The sequence below is a fragment of the Phyllostomus discolor genome, chromosome 2 (assembly GCF_004126475.2).
Source record: "Phyllostomus discolor isolate MPI-MPIP mPhyDis1 chromosome 2, mPhyDis1.pri.v3, whole genome shotgun sequence".
Lineage (NCBI taxonomy): Eukaryota > Metazoa > Chordata > Mammalia > Chiroptera > Phyllostomidae > Phyllostomus > Phyllostomus discolor.
Genome location: NC_040904.2, coordinates 108,450,830 through 108,467,989, shown reverse-complemented (window position 1 = coordinate 108,467,989; position 17,160 = coordinate 108,450,830). Strand labels below are relative to the sequence as shown.

The 17,160-nt window shown below is 36.9% G+C and overlaps 1 protein-coding gene across 3 annotated transcripts in view; it reads left to right on the top strand.

The window, feature by feature from the left end:
• The window catches only part of GK5 (glycerol kinase 5), a 101,725-nt gene that overhangs the window by 61,454 nt on the left and 23,111 nt on the right, over positions 1-17,160 (top strand). For all 3 annotated transcript variants that reach the window (XM_036018320.1, XM_028502815.2, XM_036018319.1), the window contains 6 exons: positions 4,219-4,294; positions 4,834-4,895; positions 4,978-5,051; positions 5,279-5,339; positions 7,080-7,206; positions 8,258-8,362. In XM_036018320.1, coding sequence (XP_035874213.1) covers positions 4,219-4,294; positions 4,834-4,895; positions 4,978-5,051; positions 5,279-5,339; positions 7,080-7,206; positions 8,258-8,362 — 505 coding nt within the window. The remainder of the gene's footprint in view (positions 1-4,218; positions 4,295-4,833; positions 4,896-4,977; positions 5,052-5,278; positions 5,340-7,079; positions 7,207-8,257; positions 8,363-17,160) is intronic.

Sequence of the window (17,160 nt, the reverse complement as noted above, 5' to 3'; positions counted from 1 at the left end):
TTTGGGCTCAAGTTGAAAAAGGTGCAGGGATTAAACAGTACAAATTGATAGTTACAGTGTAGCCACAAAGTGGATTACAGCTAGAGAATATAGTCAATAATACCAAGATAAATAGTTAAGGGACAAGTGGGTACTTGAAGCAGTGGGCAGACCCTTCTGTAAAGCATATGATTTTCTAACCACTTTGTTGTACATCTGAAACTAGTATAAGATAATTTTGAATGTAAACTGTAAGTGAAAAACAAAAAAGTGGAAAAGATATATCATGCAAATAGCATATGAAGCTAAGTGGCAACAGTACAATAATATCAGACAAAATGATTTTAAAACAAAATATAGCAATTAGAAATATATATGCACCTGATAACAGTACCTCAACACATGAAGCAAAAACTTAACAGAAGGGGAAAATAGACAATTCAACAGTAATAGTTGGAGACATCAGTGCCCCACTGTGAATAATGTATAGAACAACTAGAGAGAAGATGAACAAGGAAACAAAACTTAAACAACCTTATAAGCTAACTAGACCTAATAGACATTTATAGAAAACTCCAACAACAGTAGAATATACATTCTTTTTTTCTCTTTTTTTCCATTAATGCTTTCTTATGTTATTTTAATTGTTCAAGTACAGTTTTCTGCCTTTTACCCCCATCCCATTCTTAAGTGCATATGGAACATTTCCTAATATAGACCATATGCTATACTATACTATAAGCCTGAATACATTTAAAAGGACTGAAATCATACAAAGTATTTCTCTGTCCACAAAGGATTGAAATTAGAAATGAGAAACAAAGAAATTTGGGGAGTTCAATGTATAAAGGACGCAAAACAAAGCCATGGGGGTAGGTTCGAGGGTGGGATGTAGAGATGGGTGGGGGTGGGTAGCTGAGGTGGGGTGAAAATAGAGACAACTGTATTTGAACAACAATAAAAAAAGAAATTTGGGAAGTTAAAAAATATGTGGAAATTAAACAGTGCTTTTTAAAATCACCAATGGGTAAAAGAAAACCTCCCAAGAGAAGTTAGAAAATACTTTGAGATGAATGGACAGCAACACACAGCATATCAAAATGTGATGCAGATAAAGCAGTGTTTACATGGAGATTAATAGCAGATTACATTCCATATAAAGACTGTATTAAAAATAATATAAAATTTAGACATTGGAAAAAAGGTGAGCAAGGTAAACCCAAAGTGTGCAAAAGAAAAGAAATATGAAGATTTGAAGTGAAAATTAATGAAATAGAGAATAGAAAAACAGTTGAAGAAACCAAGAATACCAAAAGTTGATTTAAAAAGATTAGCTAGACTGGCCAAAAAAAAAAAAAAAAAGAGAAGACCCAAATAAAGACCCAAATAACTAAAATCATCAATGAGGGAAAGAACAGTAATTCCAACCTCACAGAAATGAAAGCATAATTAGGCTATAGTATGAACTAGTGTAAACCAACACATTAAGAAAACTTCCTAGAAATACACAAACTACTGAAACCTTGTCAAGAAGATATAGACAATCTGAACAAATATTTGTCCATTATAAATTAGTAGCTTTTAATTTTTAGAGCATTTTTACATTTACAGAAACATTGAGCAGAAAGTACATATTCCCATCCTCCAATTCCCCATCAGTTTCTTCTGTTATTAGCATCTTGCATTAATGCAGTACGTTCTAATTGGTGAACCAAGATTGGCACATTATTATTGATGGAAAATATCTCCCATTATAGTATCATACACAATAATTGTCCTGCCATAAAAATCCTCTGTGCTTCACCTACTCACCTCTCTCTTCCCTCACTTCTCACACTGAAGCCCCAGCAATCACTGATGTTCTGTCTCTATAGTCTTGCCCTTTCTAGAGTGTCATATTGTTGGAATCGTACAGTTTATATATGCCCTTTTCAGACTGGCTTCTTTCACTTATCAGTATGCATTAAAGATTTCTCTCTGTCTTGCTGTGGCTTGATACCTCACTTCTTTTTATCATACAAAGTAATTAGTACTTTGTTGTCTGGATGTGTCACATTTTATGCACTTACTGTCTAGGTGTCCCTAGATACCTAGGGATACCACTTGGGGTTTTTAGTGTGTCTTGAATTCATTGCTTGATATTGTTTGTTGATTTTGAAAATGTCTCAGCCATTGTTCTTTAAATGTAATTTCTGCTTCATTCTCCTTATCCTTTTTCCTTCTGAAAATTCAATTACATATATATTAGACATTCCCACTAAACTTTCTTTCTCTCTTACTCTATTCTATGTATTTTTTCCTTTTTTTGTCTCTGTGTACTTAATTCTGGGTATTTTCTTCTAATCTACATTCCAAATCTGTTCTCTCTTCACATGTTCTTAATGCATTATTAAAATGCATCTATTAAGTTTTTAATTTTTTAGTGCCAGACTTTTTTATATAGTTATCATGGTATTTAAAAGCCCATGACTATCAATTCCAATATCTGTGGCCTTCATGGATTGTCTGTTTTTCCTTTTTTTCCCCATGTTCTCTGATTTTCTCATATGCCTGGTTACCTAATTGTTTTTTAAACATTTTAAACCAATTTATTGAGTTATGATTAACAAACAAAAAGCTGTACAAATTTAATGTATCCAAGTTGATGTGTTTGGTGATCCTGGTTACTCATTTGTATCCATGCATGTGTATATGAGCTAGACATCGTGTTTGCAAAATTGTATGTAGACATAATGAGTGCCTTAATATAATGCTGTCTTGTTCTGGATAAGATTTGTGTTTGTTTCTTCCATTCTTTTAGGCTCCAGGATTATCTCAATCTGGTTTAATGATATGATTCAAAGTTGAGTTGCAGTTGCTGTGAGAGCCTTACTCCTAGGGTCATGCCATTTGGAGTCTTGACCCAATGCAAGGAGGATTGACCTTACCCTCATATTTTAGGAAACTTTGATATCTACTCTGTGTCCTCCTAGCCTTAGAAGGGCATACTACTTATCAGAGGGTCTAAATGTCAAATATTTTTTGAATGAACAAATGAACTTACTACCAAGCAGGCATTGTGCTACTCACTGAAATACAGATTAATGTTTGTCTAATCTTGAACAAATTTTAGAGATGAGTTTGAAAATACTCTTACTTTAAGCCCCTTGTATTTAAGTGGCATAGCACTAGAATGGAGTCTTCAAAATACTTGTTATAATTAATCTACAAATGACCTCTTTTTCTGGAACTCATATCATACATTTTCAATTTTGTTGATTCTTTCCACTGTTAAAATATAATTCATCCTTAATGTCTCCACTTGTTATTCTTTTTATCTCAGTTATTTATTTAGCAAGCATTTTTAAACATCTGCTATATGCCTGAAACCCTCCTGGCCTTGAGGTTATAAATATGAATGCCCTTAATGAGCTTGTAGTCTAGCAGGGAAGTAATGATGCTGTGCAGTAATGGCTGTGTGGAGGCCAGCCCTAGGATGCTGGGTGAACAAAGCCAGGAAATGTTAGTCTTGAAGGACAAGTAAGAGTTGGATAGGTGATAAATTACGATTTAGGAAATTATTTTCCAGTATGTTATAATATCCTAACAAGCATTTCTATTTGCTGAAGAGTTTTTGATAGGTTTGTTTCCTTTGGCATGCTTTACCCTAAGAATTGGCAAACATATTTTATAAAATGCCAGAGAGTAATATTTTAGGTTTTGAAAGCCATAAAGTTTCTGTCACGAACTACTCTGCCATTTTAGTGTAAAAGTAGCCATAGATAATTCATAAACAATGGGCGAAGCTGTGTCCACTAAAACTTTAATATGGACACTGAAATTTGAATTTCATATACTTTTTGTGTGTCACAAAGTATTGTTCTTTTTCTTTTTAACCAATAAAAATTTTAAACACCATTCTTAACTTGCTGTACGGAAACAGGCAATGGGCTGGATTTGACCTGTGGGCCATAGTGTGCCCTCTCCTGTTTTAGACTATTTATATGTAGAGATATTTGTATGTCTAAACTAAAAATATGTATATACTGTATCTTTCATCACAAAAGTAATACATGCTTGGTTTAAAACTAAATGATTTGATATCCTGTAGTAATTGCTTAGAACTGTTACGTTTTTCCTCTATGTATATATTAATATTTATTATAAATAGGATTATATTATATTTACTGATTGGCACTTAATCATGCACTTAATAATTTTAGCCCTTTTGAATTGATTTTGTACTGTTGTGTTTCCAAGGTGAAAAAAGCAATTGAAGAAGAAAATTGCTGCTTTGGGACTGTTGATACCTGGTTATTACATAAACTCACAAAAGGTAAAGATGATAAATCTATTTCAAGTAACTGAAATTTGACTGATAGAAATGATTTACCCCAAAATAGTAGATGTTACTTTTTTTTTCTTCCTATATTCCAGACATGTTGCCCTTTGGTACCCTAGAAACTACATGTTGTAACAAAGCTAAACTAATTTCAGATTAGTTGGAAGAGGAGGGTGATTTTAAAATTGTGATGAAACTGCAAATGTAAAACTGAGGGACAGTCTTAATTTCAAGACTACTAGAATTTGAGTTCAATACCAAATTTCCCACTTTGCAATTTGGTATAACTATAGGCAATCACATTGCATCTGTGAACCCCTTTCCTGGTTTTTAAACTTAAGGATCATAATGTGACAATGTTTTTAAGAGTGCTTTTGTAAGTTATAAAAGTTTATAAAGTGGGAAATGGCTTTGGATACTTTGCACTGGAAATATACATTTTGGCAAATTTTCAGGCAAAAATTGGCCTAAACTATAAACTAGGGATAGGTGTTTACACTATCTGTAAATGATTATTTCCAATGTAAATTTAGGTTCTGAATTTGCCACAGACTTTTCAAATGCAAGTACCACTGGACTTTTTGACCCATATGAGGTAAAGGTGTTTTTCCTCCTTTTTGAATCATGAATTTTTGTGTAATTTAACTTGGATTCTGATAATGTGTTTTTATGTTCAGATGTGTTGGAATGGCCCAATTACTTCTCTGCTTTCGATACCCCTTTCTCTCCTGCCTCCCGTGAGGGATACAAGGTAATAATGAACATTGGACATAGAAATCAACAAAATCGCCTCTGAATTCATTTAGTTTTGGTGAAGAAAAAGCATTTGGTTTAAAACTAAAAGGTATTTTATTTACATCTTGGGGGTACCTTTTTGAATATATGTAACTTTTTGGCTTATGCTAAAAACAATTTGCTGAATTTTAAAATTAATATTTCTAGAGCTGTAATTTACTTTTAAATCAATTTTATTTGAAGCTTCAATTTTGGATCAGTGGATGAAGAGATATTTGGTGTGCCTATACCAATAATGGCCTTGGTAAGTAGAAAATTTGAGGGTTTCTTCTTGTACAGTACAAAGTAAATGAATATACATGAATAGTTGGGATTAGATATGAGACCAAAAAAAGGTTCTTGAAGAATAAAATTAAAGTATCTTTTTTCTTTTTAAGTTAAAAATATCTTGGATTCCCAGTCAAGGCACATGCCTGGGTTGCAGGCCATGGCCCCCAGCAACCACACATTGATGTTTCTCTCTCTCTCTTTCTCCCTCCCTTCCCTCTCTAAAAATAAATAAATAAAATCTTTAAAAAATACCTTGTATATAATCAGAAGTGTTTTCTATATTCTGGAAAGGGGACAGCTGGGCAGGCCTTTAGTCATAGAAGCACTTTATAACCTTTAGTGACTTCTGTGCATATTTTTTTCAGGAAACTGTTAAATGTTTTTAAAATGTTGTAGTCTGAGTAATGTTTGTTTATATTCGATACTCTGAGATTTGAAAAAATACTAATAGAGTCAATGCTTAGTTTATATTAAATATAACCATAAATAATGATTGGGCAATTAAAATAAAGAAGTAAGTTGTAGTTACATTTCGTAAATCCTTAGCCAGCATCTACCAGTAGAGAAACTTGTGGGAGAATGAACAATTAGCTGTTTTTGGTGTTTGAAGTTTCTTTCTTGATTATACCCTTATTCTCTGGATGAGTGAGTCAGAACTTTGAGAGTCCAAAAGATTTACCACCTGATTTGAGAGGCTGTGTAGATTTTGCCTTTGATTTCCTATAATAGCTTAAGCAGGAAGTGCAGACCATCTGTCCCTAGATGAACATTTTGCCACAGTAGGTGGAGGAAAAAATTGAGGGGAAGGGAACTTAATTCTCAAGTTATAAATGTCTGGTTATTTAGAGAGGATCTGTCTTTCTCTCCCCCCCCCCCCCCCCCCCGCAAAGATTTATTTATTTACTTACTTACTTATTTATTTGAGAGAGTAGAAGGGAGGGAGAAAAAAAGGGAGAGGAACATTAATGTGTGAGAGAAACACCAATCAGTTGCTTCTCATATGCCCCTAACCTCAGTGGAGGACTTGGCCTGCAACCCAGGCATGTGCCTGGGGATTGAACTGGTGACCTTTCAGTTTGTAGAATGATGTTCAACCCACCGAACCACACCAGTCAGGGCTAGAGAGGATCAGTCTTACTTAATCTAGGGGTAGGCTCACATTTAGATTAAGGTATGGATAGAAGAATTATATATTGGTAAGAAAGTGTTCTTTAGATGAGTTTGGGTCCTTAAAATATTGCTGTATATGTATCTACATTAAATTATATTAACAGAATGTATGGTTGGCAGATATGTATAGTTAAGCATACCCATATAACTCCTACTAAAAGAAATTTGTGAGGTCAATTATTTTGACTAGTGAATAAAACCACTTATAAGATGTGAACAAAAATCTTGGGCTTTTTTTCTACATAATTTTTATTCTGACTTTATTTATAAGATTATCCCTTAATCTTATAATACTTAAAACTCGTGTAGTAGGTTGCCCACTAAAAATTCCTGAGGCACATTCGTTATCCATACAATGTTAGTCTCAGAAAGACTCTTATCCTATAGTTATTGCTCCCTGTTTTCTCCAGATTTTTTTTTAAGGAAAAGGAAAAAAGAGAAGACAGTGCTGAACCATGAGAACACATTAAATGAGACAGTGGGATACAGTGAAGTGGTCCTCTGCTAAGGCCCCAAAGGTCTTACATTTGAACATTTTTGGCAGGTTGCCGACCAGCAATCAGCCATGTTTGGGGAGTGCTGTTTCCAGACAGGTGACGTGAAATTAACCATGGGAACTGGGACATTTCTGGATATTAATACTGGAAGTAACCCTCAACAGAATGTTGGAGGTAAATCATTAGAATATATCCTCTTTATTAGTAAAATACCACTTTTGCATATTTAAGTTTTACAATACTATTTTCCCACTTTATATTAAGGATATTCTCTAACAAACTTTTCATTATTATTCTTAGAGACATTTAATCCCCATTTCCCTTTTATCTTTAAATTAGAACCATAAAATGAGAGAGATGTTATAGAAAAAATTCAGAAGAATTAGGGTATTTTGGTTAGCTTTCCAAAAATTTACCTATAATGTTATATGTATTTAAACATCTTTCTAGGCCTCTAACATATCTTTTATATGTAAGAAATTACTTTTCCTTTTGTGACTTTTTTGGAGGTGATAGATAGTTCTCAACTAGTGGTCCCTGCATATTACTGAGGTATTAAGAATTTGTTCTCTCTGATTCCCATCCTGGGACAAATAAACAAGAAGTCTGTCTAACTACCCAGGGTGGCTGTGGGTTCTTAGTCTGGCCTCTGGTCCCTTAACATGGTGATGAAGAGGTGGATTTGAAAATCTTTTACCTACCTTTGATCCCCACTAAAGCTCTTCCTTTTTCCCTAACAGAGAAAATGGAAGATAAAAAAATGTTGACCATTGTATGAGATTGTTCCTGTTTAGCAGCCTTGTTTGGAAACCACAGATAAATGCAATAGATGAGACAATTCTCAAGCAAACCAATCTCATAATAACCTTTTATTTCTGTTAAAATATTCTTTCTGTTTTTCCAGAAACATTAATATGCAAAGCTAATAAAAGCTAATGTTTATTCATATTATATGCCAGGCATTGTGCTAAATTCTTTTAATGTGTTCATTCAGTTTATTCTCTGAGGCACCTCTCTGAGGTAGACCATTTTAGTCAAGGAAACTGAGGCCAAGAAGTTAGAAACTTTTAAGACCACAACTAGTAAAGGAGAAAAGATTGGAATTTGACCCCAGGCATTCTGACTTTATAGCCACTTTGCTATTTTTTGGTTAATTAAGTTATTCCATTGTAGATGACTCTGCAGTGAATTATTTACTATATAAATTACATTGTTTGTTTTTAAGGCTTTTATCCATTAATTGGGTGGAAGATTGGGCAAGAGGTTGTATGCTTAGCTGAAGGAAATGCAGGAGACACTGGTACTGCCATAAAATGGGCTCAACAACTAGGTAAGTCATCCCTTACAGGATTTCACAGGCCAGAATTAAAGGATGGCAGATTAGTAGGGAATGAGTGGATTGTTCAAATGAAACATAAAATAAAATGCCATATGCTAGAGGAAAATATAGGATGTTGTTTTTAGGGCATTGGGATAGTAAAAGGCTAGGTGGTTAAGCCAGATACCATAAAGATAAAGAAGAATAGTTTTAAGTATATAAAATATTGGAATATGTAGGGAGAGAGATGCCATAAAGCAAAGTTAAAAGAAAAATTGGTGAGAACAATGTGTAGCATGTGTCAGAAAAATTAATGTGGATGATGAAAAACAAAGTATAGAAGTATAAGTATTTCGTATATCAAGTGACTACAAATGCTGTTTAAATTCAATAGTCAAAGAAATACACATTTATAGAATTATTTCACCTATTATTATCAGGGTTTAATTAGTTCAATATGCTCAACATTGATGGGAATGTAGAGAAAATAATACTGTTTTCCATTGTGAAGAAGGTTAATCAGTATGGCCTTTTTTGAGGACCATCAGGCAGTATACTTGAATGCAGACCTTTTCCCTGCAGGTCTATTTTTGTTTCTTAAGGAAATAATTAGACAGGTGTGCAAAAGTGTATACATACATGGGTGTTTAATGCAATAATTACAAATATTTTTCTATCTAATAATAAAGCATTAGATAAGTAAATGTCAGTATATCCATATAGTGGAACATTGTACAGTCACAAATAACAATATAGTTGCATATCTTATTGACATGGAATATTGCCTACTATACTGTAAGGAGGGGATGAAGCAGTTGCCTGTGTATTTTTTGCTTTTTTAAAAGTAGCTTTATTGAGATACAATTCATGTACAAACAATCTTTTTAGTATTTCCACAGAGTTGTACAACCATTATCACAGTCTCATTTTAGGACATTTTATTCCTCCTAAAGTAAACTCCCATACCCTTTGGTAGTGACTCCCTGTTCCATCCCCATTCCTAAGCCAGCATTAAGCTACTTTCTGTCTGTGTAGATTTGCCTGTTTTGAACAATTCATATGATTGGAATCATAATATGTGGTCTTTTGTAACTGGTTTCTTTCAGCATAATGTTTTCAAGGTTTACCCATGTTGCAGTGTGTGTCAGTTCTTCATTTCTTTTTTTAATGTATCTTATTAATTGTGCTATGACAGTTGTCCCATTTCCCCTCCTTTATTCCCCTCTGCCATGCACACCCTTCCCACCTACATTCCCCCCCCCTTTAGTTCATGTCCATGGGTTGTACATATGAGTTCTTTGGCTTCTACATTTCCTATACTATTCTTCACTACCCCCTGTCTATTTTGTACCTACACATTTATGCTACTTATTCTCTGTACTCCCCCCCCACTCCCTCCCACTCCCCTACTGATAACCCTCCATGTGATCTCAATTTATGTGATTCTGTTCCTGTTCTAGTTGTTTGCTTAGTTTGTTTTTGTTTTGTTTTAGGTTCAGTTGTTAATAACTGAGTTTGTTGTCATTATACTGTTCATATTTTTGACCTTCTTTTTCTTAGATAAGTCCCTTTAAGGTTTTGTGTAATAAGGGCTTGGTGATGATGAACTCCGTTAACTTGACCTTATCTGGGAAGCACTTTATCTGTTCTTCCATTCTAATTGATAGCTTTGCTGGATAGAGTCATCTTGGATGTAGGTCCTTGCCTTTCATGATTTCCAATACTTCCTTCCTTCCAGCCCCTTCTTGCCTGCAAGGTTTCTTTTGAGAAATCAGCTGATAGTCATATGGGAACTCCTTTATAGGTAACTATCTCCTTTTCTCTTGCTGCTTTGTTTGGAAACAAACAAAGATTCTCTCCTCTTTCATCTTGGCTAATGTAATTATGATGTGCCTTGGTGTGTTCCTCCTTGGGTCCAACTTCTTTGGGACTCTCTGAGCTTTCTGGACTTCCTGGAGGTTTGTATTTTCTTAGCCAGATTGGGGAAATTCTGCTTACTTATTTGTCCAAATAACTTTTCCATTTGTTGCTCTTCCTCTTCTCCTTCTGGTACCCCTATAATTTGGATGTCGGAATGTTTAAAGATGTCCTGGAGGTTCCTAAGCCTCTCCTGATTTTTTTGAATTCTTGTTTTCTCATTCTTTTCTGATTGGATGTTTCTTTCTTCCTTCTGGTCCACTCCATTGATTTGAGTCCCAGTTTTCTTTCCTACTATTGGTTCCCTGTGCATTTTCCTTCATTTCACAGTGTAGCCTTCATTTTTTCATCTAATTTGCAACCAAATTCAACCAGTTCTGTGAGCATCTTGATCACCAGTGCTTTCAACTGTGCGTCTGATAGGTTGACTATCTCTTCATTGCTTAGTTGTATTTTTTCTGGTGCTTCAATCTGTTCTTTCATTTGGGCCATTTTTCTTGTCTTGTTGAGCCTGTTATGTAGTGAGGGGCTGAGCTTTAGGTGTTCACCAGGGCGGGCCAACCCTGTCACTGGGTTGTGATGCTGTATGTGGGGCAGGGATTCGAGAGGGAACAATGGCGCTTGCTCTGCTTTCTGGTGGATTTCAGTCAATCCTCCTGCTTCCCACAAGCAAATTGGGCCCTTCTGGTGCTGATTCCCATATGGGTGGGTTTGTGTACATTCTAGGACCCTGTGGGTCTCTCCAACGAACTCTCCTGTGAGCCTGGGAGTTTGTCCTGCGACCTCAGCCCTCACAGGTGTTTTCAATCAGTGATTTGAAGCTTTATTTCCCCACGCTAGGACCTTGGGTTGGGTGGTCTGTCTTGCTCCCCACTTTTGCCTGGTTTATCTGCATGTGAACGTGGGACTGTCTGGTCTGCCAGCCGCCTGTGCACCACACCCCACTATCTGCCACCTTGCTGGGTCCACCAGCCATTGCTTTGCTGCGAGGCCACTCTGCCCCGGCTGCCCGACTCTGCCCCTTCTACCAGTCTGGATGAATGTGTCTTTCTTTAACTCCTTGGTTGTCAAACTTCCATACAGTTCAATTTTCTGTCAGTACTGCTTGTTTTTTTGTTTTTAAATTGTTGTTGTTCTTATTTTGGTTGTGCGAGGAGGCACAGTGTGTATACCTATGCCTCCACTTTGGCCAGAGGTCCTGGAATTTTTCAAAAAGAAAAGAAAAGAGGCACTTGGTGGCTGTTTAGGGAATTCTCCCACAGTAGCCTCCCCTACCACCCCTAGCTACTCCTGTGCAGCCTTTGCAACCTCAGCCATGGGCCCATCTCTGCTTCCAGGACCACAGCTGCACCTGTAACCCTGGCTGCAGCAGCAGAGGGCACGCAACCCCACCCCCAACCTGAGTGGTGCACCATCGACCCAGCCACCCCCAACTCCACTGTGGCTGCCACAGCAGGGGCTGAGTGCTGACACCTGTAGCATTGGGGGGCAGAATGTGCCTGACTCAGCTGCCAGGTGACTGCCCATCCCACCCCAGCAGCAGAGGCCAAGTGCTCATGCCCGCAGCCCTGGGGGCAGAGCACACCTGACCCCACCTCCCCCAGCTCAGCAGCAGAGAAGGTTCCTGTCCCCGCTCTGAGGGACCAACTGGCTCCCTAAGAGGAAGGTGGAGACACCCCTGCAGAAGAGAGCAGCAGGGATCAGGGAGTCAGCAATCCCCAGAAAGACTTAACTCAGTGGGGGAGCTGAACTACTGTGAAGAGACTCTGAGAGTCCATAGCATCTAGGACAGCAAAGACCAAGAAGGTGCTGTGTGAGTTGCCCCTAATTGGTGCATCTCAAGGACAGGGCAACTGGTGGACCGAAGGCATAGGCTAGGTGCAGAAGAGCACTGGGGGCCCAGTGGTGAACTGTAGGCTGGGCAAGTGGGAAGAGTGTGGCTCAGGCCTGGCCCCCATCCTGTTAAAACCATAGGAAGGGAGAAAGCCTGCCGCAGCCAGGAAGACCAGCAGAACTGGCTTTAAAGCTAGCAGGAAGGTTTTTTTTTAAATTCCTTCCTTCCTCCCTTCCTCCCCACTCCTCTCGCTCTTTTTTTCTTCTTTCTTTCTTCCCCACAAGTGAGACAATAAAACCTGGAGCTGTGAAAGCACCAAAGTTAGAACCAAAGAGGGGCCATCCCAACAACTGAGACAGTGAGACAGATTTCACTTTGCTATTCCAGAGAACTTGCAAATTATTATTATTTTTTCATTATTCTTACATCTTTTATTTTATCAGTATTTTTGTATTTCTCTTCTTTCTGTTTAGTCTTCTTCACTTGGTTTGTTAAAATGCATTGTTTACTGGTTTCTCTTGTTCTCTCTCTCATACTGTATTTTTAATTTTTCTTTTTTCACTTCACTTCTGTTCTAATACCACACTACTCTAGGTCATGTACTTACCACTCTTGTTATTCGGATCACATAAATTCTGTCAGATGATTGTTGCTCCATTATTATTGTAAATAATTGCTGTTCCATACAGTTGTAAACACTACCCAGCACCCCTCCCGGATATCAGCTCACTTCACTGTTTCTGGAACTTCATCACTGTTGTGGTTAACTCTATTCTCTCACACAGTAGACCTATTTTATATCCTTTACACTCACTTTGCCTCATAATCTGACCTCCCAAAAGCTCACTGCTATCTAGATCCAACTCACAATCTGTCTCCCTCCTAACTAGAGTCTTATCTTTTTTCCACCGTTTCTAAAAAGTGCCTATTTGGGTGAAATATCATGGTTATCATTGTACATATCCAAAGGATCTCCTATCTCTTCACTATGGGTTGATACTTTAAATACCATAGAACACACTCTTTCTGTCTTAGTCCATTTTGCTTTCCCCCTCCAATTGATCACATAAATAAGTAGGTGGGAGCTGTGAACACCAGTATACCTGATGGAAGAGGAAACCCACCAACAAAGGAACCACCAACAGAGAACAGCAGAAGAAGGTGAAGGAGGGAGTGGAAGCCACACTAATCTCCACCCAGGACCAATCCGCAAATACAACTAAATGGTGGAGAAATTACCCAGAGCAAACAAATGAACAATAGTGAGAGAGAAGCTTGAAAACTCATACAGACTGAAGAACCAGCTTCAACACAACCTGTCCACACCCATACAACAGAATAGAAGATGTGGTGGACAGAGTGATCCTCAGTTAACCAGCTGGAGGGAAGGACCACCACAGAAAGATCCAACGACAATCAAAACCCAGAGACATACAGACAGCCAACATAAATGACAGCCCAAGATCAGCAAGTTCAGGAGATCAAGGAGACTACACTACTGAATCTCACAGGTTTCCTACCATAGAAGTTCACACCATAAATCCAGGGATTCAGAACAGACCAATTTAGAAAGCAGAGGCTAACAAGAAGAATCTCACAAATAATGGGAAGATAAAGAAACAATCTCCAAAATGAAAGGAAAGGAGGAAGCCTCAGAAAGAATGCTAAATGAAATAGAGGCAAGTCAACTATCAGATATTGAGTTCAAAGCATTTGTTATCAGGAAGCTCAACGAGCTCACAGAGAATTACCAGAAACTACAGGGAAACAAAATGAACTCACTGCAAACTATATCAATACAAAAAAGGAAGTAGAAACTATCTACAAGGGCCAAGAGGAAATGAAGAATACAATTTCTGAACTGAAGAACACAGTAGAAGGAATCAAAAGCAGGCTAGATGAAGCAGCAGATCAAATCAGCTAGCTGGAGGACAAGGTAGAAAAAAACACCCAGAAAGAGTAAAAAGAGGAAAAGAGACTCAGAAAGGATGAAGAGGGATTAAGGGAAATGCAGAACAACATGAGATGTAATAATATCCATATAGCAGGGATACCAAAAGGAGAAGAAGAAGAGCAAGTGATAGAAAACCTGTTTGAAAAGGTACTGATGGAAAACTTCCCTAAAGATAAGAGAAAAAGTCACACAAATGCAGGAAACACAGAGAGTCTCAATTAAGAGGAACCCCAAGAGGCCCAATTCAAGACATATCATAATTAAAATGGCAAAATTCCAAGACAAAGAGAATCTAGAAGGCAGCAAGGGAAAAACAGGAAATAACATACAAGGGAGCCTCAACTAGCAGCAGACTTCTCAATGGAAACGCTCTAAGACAGAAGAGAATGGCAAGAAATATTCCAAGTAATGAGAACCAGAGGCCTTGCAACCAAGACTAGTTTATCCAGCAAGACTCTCAATTAAAATGGAAGGCCAAAAAGGAGTTTCCCACACAAAAGAAGCCTCAAAGAATACACCTCATCCAAACCATCTCTGCAAGAAAAGAAAAGAAAAAAAGAGTGAGAAAGAGAGGAACACAGGCATGAAAAAATGGCAATCCATAAATATATATCAATGATAACCTTAAATGTAAATGGATTAAATGCTCCAATCAAAAGACACAGCATAGTTGAATGAATAAGAAAACATGACCCACACATATGCTGCCTACAAGAGACCCACTAGAGAAAAAAAGACATACACAGACTGAAAGTGAAGGTCTGGAAACAAATATTCCAAGCAAATGGACAGGGAAAAAAGGGCAGAGTAGCAATACTCATATCAGACAAAACAGACTTGAAAAAAGGGCTGTAAGAAGAGACCCAGAAGGTCACTTCATAATACTCAAGAGAAGAACTCAGCAAGAAGACAGAAACATTGAAAGATATATGCACCTAACATAGGAGCACCCAAATACATAAAGAATATCTTGGAGAACATCAAGAATGCTATTAATAGCAACACAGTCCTGTTAGGGAATTTTAACACCCCACTGTCAAAAATGGACAGATCTTCCAAACAAAATATCAACAAAGATATTGTGACATTGAACAATGCCCTAGATGAAATGGATTTAACTGATAAATATATAGAACCTTTCATCCCAAAGAAGCAGAATACACATTCTTTTTAAATGCATATGGAAAATTTTCAAAGATAGACCACATGATAGGCCACAAAACAAGCCTCAACAAATTCAAGAAAGTTGAAATCATATCAAGCATTTTCTCTGACCACAGTGGACTGAAACTAGAAACCAACTTCAAGGGAAAAAAACCCAAACACTCAAAATCATGGAGATTGAATACCATGCTATTAAACAATGAATGAGTCAAGATGAGATCAAGGAAGAAATCAAAAACTTTCTGGAAACCAAAAAAATGAACTCACAACAACCCAAAACTTATGGGACATAGCAAAGGCAGTCCTGAGGGGGAAGTTAATAGTCATACAGGCCTACCTAGAAAAGATAGAAACATTTCCAATAAATAACCTAACTCTAAACCTACAAGAACTCGAAGAACAACAACAAAGAGTCCAGAGCAAATACAAGGAAGGAAATAAATAAGAGCAGAATTAAATGACATAGAGACTAAAAGCAAAATTCTAAGGATCAATGAATCCAGGAGCTGGTTCTATGAAAAGATAAACAAAATCCACGAGCCTTTAAGCAGGCTCATCAAGAAAAAAATAGGACCCAAATAAACAATCAGAAATGAAAGAGGAGAGATTACAACTGATGCTGCAGAAATACAAAGGTTTGTAAGAAATTACTATGAAGAACTATATGCCAAGAAATTTGAAAACCTAGGGGAAATGGACAAATTTCTAAGAAAGTATAATCATCCAAAACTGCATGAAGAATAAGCAGAAAGTCTGAACAGACCAGTAACAGTTGGTGAAATTGAAGGAGTAATGAAAAAGCTCCCAACACACAAAAACCCTGGACCAGACAGTTTCATGGGAGAATTTTACAAGACATTTAAGGAAGATCTAACCCCTATCCTTCTCAGACTATTCCAAAAAATCCAAGAAGATGGAAAACTCCCAAACTCTTTTTATAAAGCCAGCATCATCCTAATCCCCAAACCAAATAAAGAAACAACAAAGAAAGAAAACCTCAGGCCAGTATCACTGATTAACATAGACACTAAAATCCTCAACAAAATATTTGCAAGCCACATCTAGCAATACATTAAAAAGATCATACACCATGACCAAATGGGATTCATCTCAGGGATGCAAGGATGGTACAATATTTGCAAATCAATAAACGTAATACATCACATAAACAAAAGCAAAGACAAAAATCACAAGATCATATCAATAGATCCAGAGAAAACGTTTCATAAGGTATAGCACCCATTTATGATGAAAACACTCAGCAAAGTGGGAATAAAGGGTACATTCCTCAACATAATAAAGGCCATATATGGGAGACCTACAGCCAAAATCATACTCAATGGGCAAAAATTAAAAACTTTCCCACTAAGATCAGGAAAAAGACAAGGGTGCCCACTTTCACCAGTCCTATTCAACATAGTACTGGAAGTTCTAGCCATAGCAATCAGACAATAAAAAGAAATGAAAGGCATCCAATTTGGAAAGGAGGAAGTAACACTGTCATTGGTTGCAGATGACGTGATAGTGTACAGAGAAAATCCTATAGACTCTACCAAAAAAAAATGCTCGACCTAATAAATGAATTTGGCAAAACAAGCAGGATACAAAGTCAACAACCAGAAATCAAAGGCATTTTTGTACATCAACAATGAAACATCAGAAACAGAAATCTGGCAAAAAAATCCCATTTGAGATAGCAATGAGAAAAATAAAATACCTTGGAATAAACCTAACCAAGGAGGTAAAAGACCTGTACTCAGAAAACTACACAACACTGAAGAAAGAAATTAAGGAAGACACAGACAAATGGAAACATATATCATGCTCATGGATTGGAAGAATTTACATTGTCACAATGTCCATACTACCCAAAGCAATTTATAGATTCAGTGTAATACCTATTACAGTACTAATGGCATATTTCACAGATATGGAGCAAAC